The 3321-nt window shown below is 41.0% G+C and overlaps 1 protein-coding gene across 4 annotated transcripts in view; it reads left to right on the top strand.

Annotated features, from left to right (window-relative positions):
• The window catches only part of TAMM41 (TAM41 mitochondrial translocator assembly and maintenance homolog), a 91365-nt gene that overhangs the window by 32073 nt on the left and 55971 nt on the right, over positions 1-3321 (top strand). For all 4 annotated transcript variants that reach the window (XM_019646067.1, XM_019646068.1, XM_019646069.1 and 1 more), the window contains one exon: positions 2379-2524. In XM_019646067.1, the coding sequence (XP_019501612.1) occupies positions 2379-2524 (146 nt within the window). The remainder of the gene's footprint in view (positions 1-2378; positions 2525-3321) is intronic.

Below are 3321 nucleotides of genomic sequence, written 5' to 3'. Positions count from 1 at the left end.
GTGACTCACAGCAGCCCAGCTCCAGGTTGAGCTGTTGTTCAGCATCTTAGCTGTGGAGGGCAGTGTCACTGGCCCTCATATGTGGAATCCGAACCGGGGCCCTCTGGTGTCCCAAGCCAGTTCTTAACCATCGCGCCACTCTGCCGGCCCCTGTGACTTTATTTTAAAATGCTAGAAGTGATATGCCAACATTACAAAAGTGAGGGAAATGAAGGAAAATTACAAAGTAGAGTAAAATTAGTCACTACCCTAATACTGAGAGGCTGCTGGTTACCTTTGCACCTCAATCTCCTCATATGTAAAATTGGGAATAATTAGCACTTTCTTTATGAGGCTTTGCGAGGACTAAACAAGATAGCAAATGTAAAGTGCTCACGTGCATGCGCGCGCGCACACACAGGGTTGTTTTATTAGAGCAAAAACAACCATTTTTATATAGTCTCTTTGTCTTGTTTTTCCTGTTTTTTTATAAAGTTGTTTTCTTGTACCTTTGTATCCCAGTTTCCTACTGCACATTGTTATATGCTCATTTTCTGTCTTGCTGTGCGTGATTACTGTAATTTTGAATGGTCGCGTTCTGTTCTGTGGTAGGGTGTGGGTGTACTTTCAGAGTTTATCTGTCCCCCTATCGTGAAACATTTGGGTTGCTTCCAGTTCAGTGTATAAATAGTACTTATGGGAAGAGTTGTTCGTGTGCAGGTTACTTCATCTCTGTGTCTTTGTTGCCCTGATCCTAAATGGGGTTAAAATAGTATCTACCTGAGAGGATAGCTGTATGGGTTAGATGAGGTAACACAGCAAAGCACTTGAAACAGTGCCTGGCACCTACCAGATGCTCAGTAAAAACATTACCTCTTAACCTCTGTTTGGGTTTATTTCTTTAGGTTCACTCACCAGAGATGGGGTTTCTTCATTCACTGGTTTTTCAGAAAGATTTTAGCAGTTTATGATGTCAACAGCATTATGTAAAAAGACCCATTTCTCTACACCCTCACTAGCAGACATCCCAGGGTGTAACTCTCTTTCCCTTTAAAATAATGGTGAAAAATAAATTCATTCATATTTGGGCAGCTTGCTATGACCCGAACTCACTTCCGCTCATTGCCCTGAACACTCAGACCTCATGTCACAAAGGTGAGGTTCTAGAGGCTATTTGTAAGTATCTTTTCCTGGAGCTTTCAATCCCCAGCTACTTTCCACCAAATTATAGCAAAAGTTGGTCCGTAGAAGCTAAAAACCCAGCCTATTTTATTCCTTATTGAAGTACATGCTATTGGGTATCTTTTTATTTTTACTAAAATGAACTATCAGTTTGCTCCCCCTCCCCTCATGAGAAAAGAAATCAGCAAGAGTAACCGTGTGCCCTGGTTTCCCTAGCTTGTACTTGTCCTGGTGTAATTATTTATAGTGCCCCCTTCACTCTCAAAAGTGACCTACGTAGTTTGAATGATAAATTATATTGTCACCTCATCCCAGGGGATTCCTCATCGGCCAGGTTGTCTTGCCTGCACTTGCCACCTCACTGCTCCCCTAGATGATTTTCTGTCCAAAAAAGGAGTCAGCCACATTGCCTGTCCCAAGCTTCACCTGAGGTCCTCACGTGTCCCCAGCCTCTTCTGAATTAACATTAGCCCAATAGGCATTTACTCAAGTTTTCCCATTTTATCCCTTGTTTCCCCCATATCTTGCAGCTAGATAATTGTCAATGGCATAGGCAGGGCAGAGCGCATTAAATTTGTTTCCCAAGTTGCTCTTTGTCCTTCAGAATTATTTATTTTGCACCTCAGCTCATCCCCATTTCTCACCACTTAAAATTTTGAAAATTATTATCTGCTTTCAAGTTCATCTTAAATGGAAACAAGATATTAGGACTTTTAACACTCACTGCTCTTGCCCTTATCAGATATAATAAGGTTGTTGATATTCATAACTCGCCTCAGAAGCCCTCATGCAAACACGGCAGACAGGTCTAAGCTGAGTAGCTTGTAGCAAGGACACGGCCAAGGTGACACACACAACCCCCATCTCCTCGCTTGGTCACAGGTAGAGTTTCGTTCACAAAATGAAAATCTGTAAGCACAGAAGATTTGGCATTGGAAAAATGAAAACAAATTAGCTCCTCGGTGATGATTACCCTTTGCACTTAGGTAACTGTATTTTAAAGGCATAAAGGGATTTTATGATTTGGAAGGCTCTCTTTCTCCCCAGAGAAGTGCCTGCATTCCTTGGGTAATGTGTTCACCGTTTTGAGGAAGAAAATGTTTTGAACGAGGGATGCTGCCATCTTGAACTAGTGCAGGGTCAATGTGGGGCTGTAGCTCATAGTTCAGATTGTGAATTATCAATAGAAAATTTGTGTTTCCGTTTGTTTTAACCAGGTGACTTTCGGATGGTGGTTGGAGAGGATAAGACAAAAGTGTTGAATATTGTAAAGCCCAACATAGCCCACTTTCGTGAGCTCTATGACAACATACTACAGGAGAATCCCCAAGTGGTGTATAAAATCCAGCAAGGCAGACTGGAGGTAACTCTGTGTGAAAAATAATTTCTGTTGTTTCTAAGGCAGGAGCTGTTTTAAGGGGAAAAGCAAGGGTTAGAGCAGCATGACTAGTGTGGTAACATTTATAATTTTAAAAGTAAGTTTTGTATATAAACATGTTCTTCTTTATATTGGAATAATGCTGAAAGGTAACACAAGAGACTAGTAATAAGAGGCCACCTTTGAAGAGGGGAACCAGGGGCTGACTGAGGGGAACATGGCGTGTCTTCATCATGCGTCTCTTTTGCCATTTGAAATTCTTACTATGCATATTAATCACCAGTCAAAAGCAAGTGAAAATGAACTCTCAGATTACCTTCTCTCCATCCCCAATCCCATTTGCCTCCCCAGAGGGAACCCTTCTGACAGTTGGGCATTTATTCCTCCAGGTCCTTTTGCATGCCCATGGATGAAGTGCTTTGGCCTTTTTTGGTTTGGTTTTGTTTTACTTAAATGGACTCATACATATTATTCTGAAGCTTCCCCCCCCCCACTTGTGTTTATTATGTCTTGGAACTCTCTTTTTGATACATCAAATAAAAACTTCTTTCAAGGTATTTTTTAAATAATATTAAGAATTTGAAAAGTAAAATAAGAACAAAGTGGGACGTATCATGCTACCTGACATCAAATCATACTACAAGGCTACAGTAATCAAAACAGTATGGCACTGGCATAAAAACAGACACATAGATCAATGGAACAGAATAGAGAGCCCAGAAATAAACCCATCCATATACGGGCAGTTAGTCTATGACAATGGAAGCAAGAATTTACATTGG

This window comes from Hipposideros armiger, unplaced genomic scaffold, assembly GCF_001890085.2.
Source record: "Hipposideros armiger isolate ML-2016 unplaced genomic scaffold, ASM189008v1 scaffold_96, whole genome shotgun sequence".
Taxonomy (NCBI): Eukaryota; Metazoa; Chordata; class Mammalia; order Chiroptera; family Hipposideridae; genus Hipposideros; species Hipposideros armiger.
The sequence above is the reverse complement of the archived record's forward strand: the minus strand, read 5'-3'. Positions and strand labels throughout refer to the sequence as shown.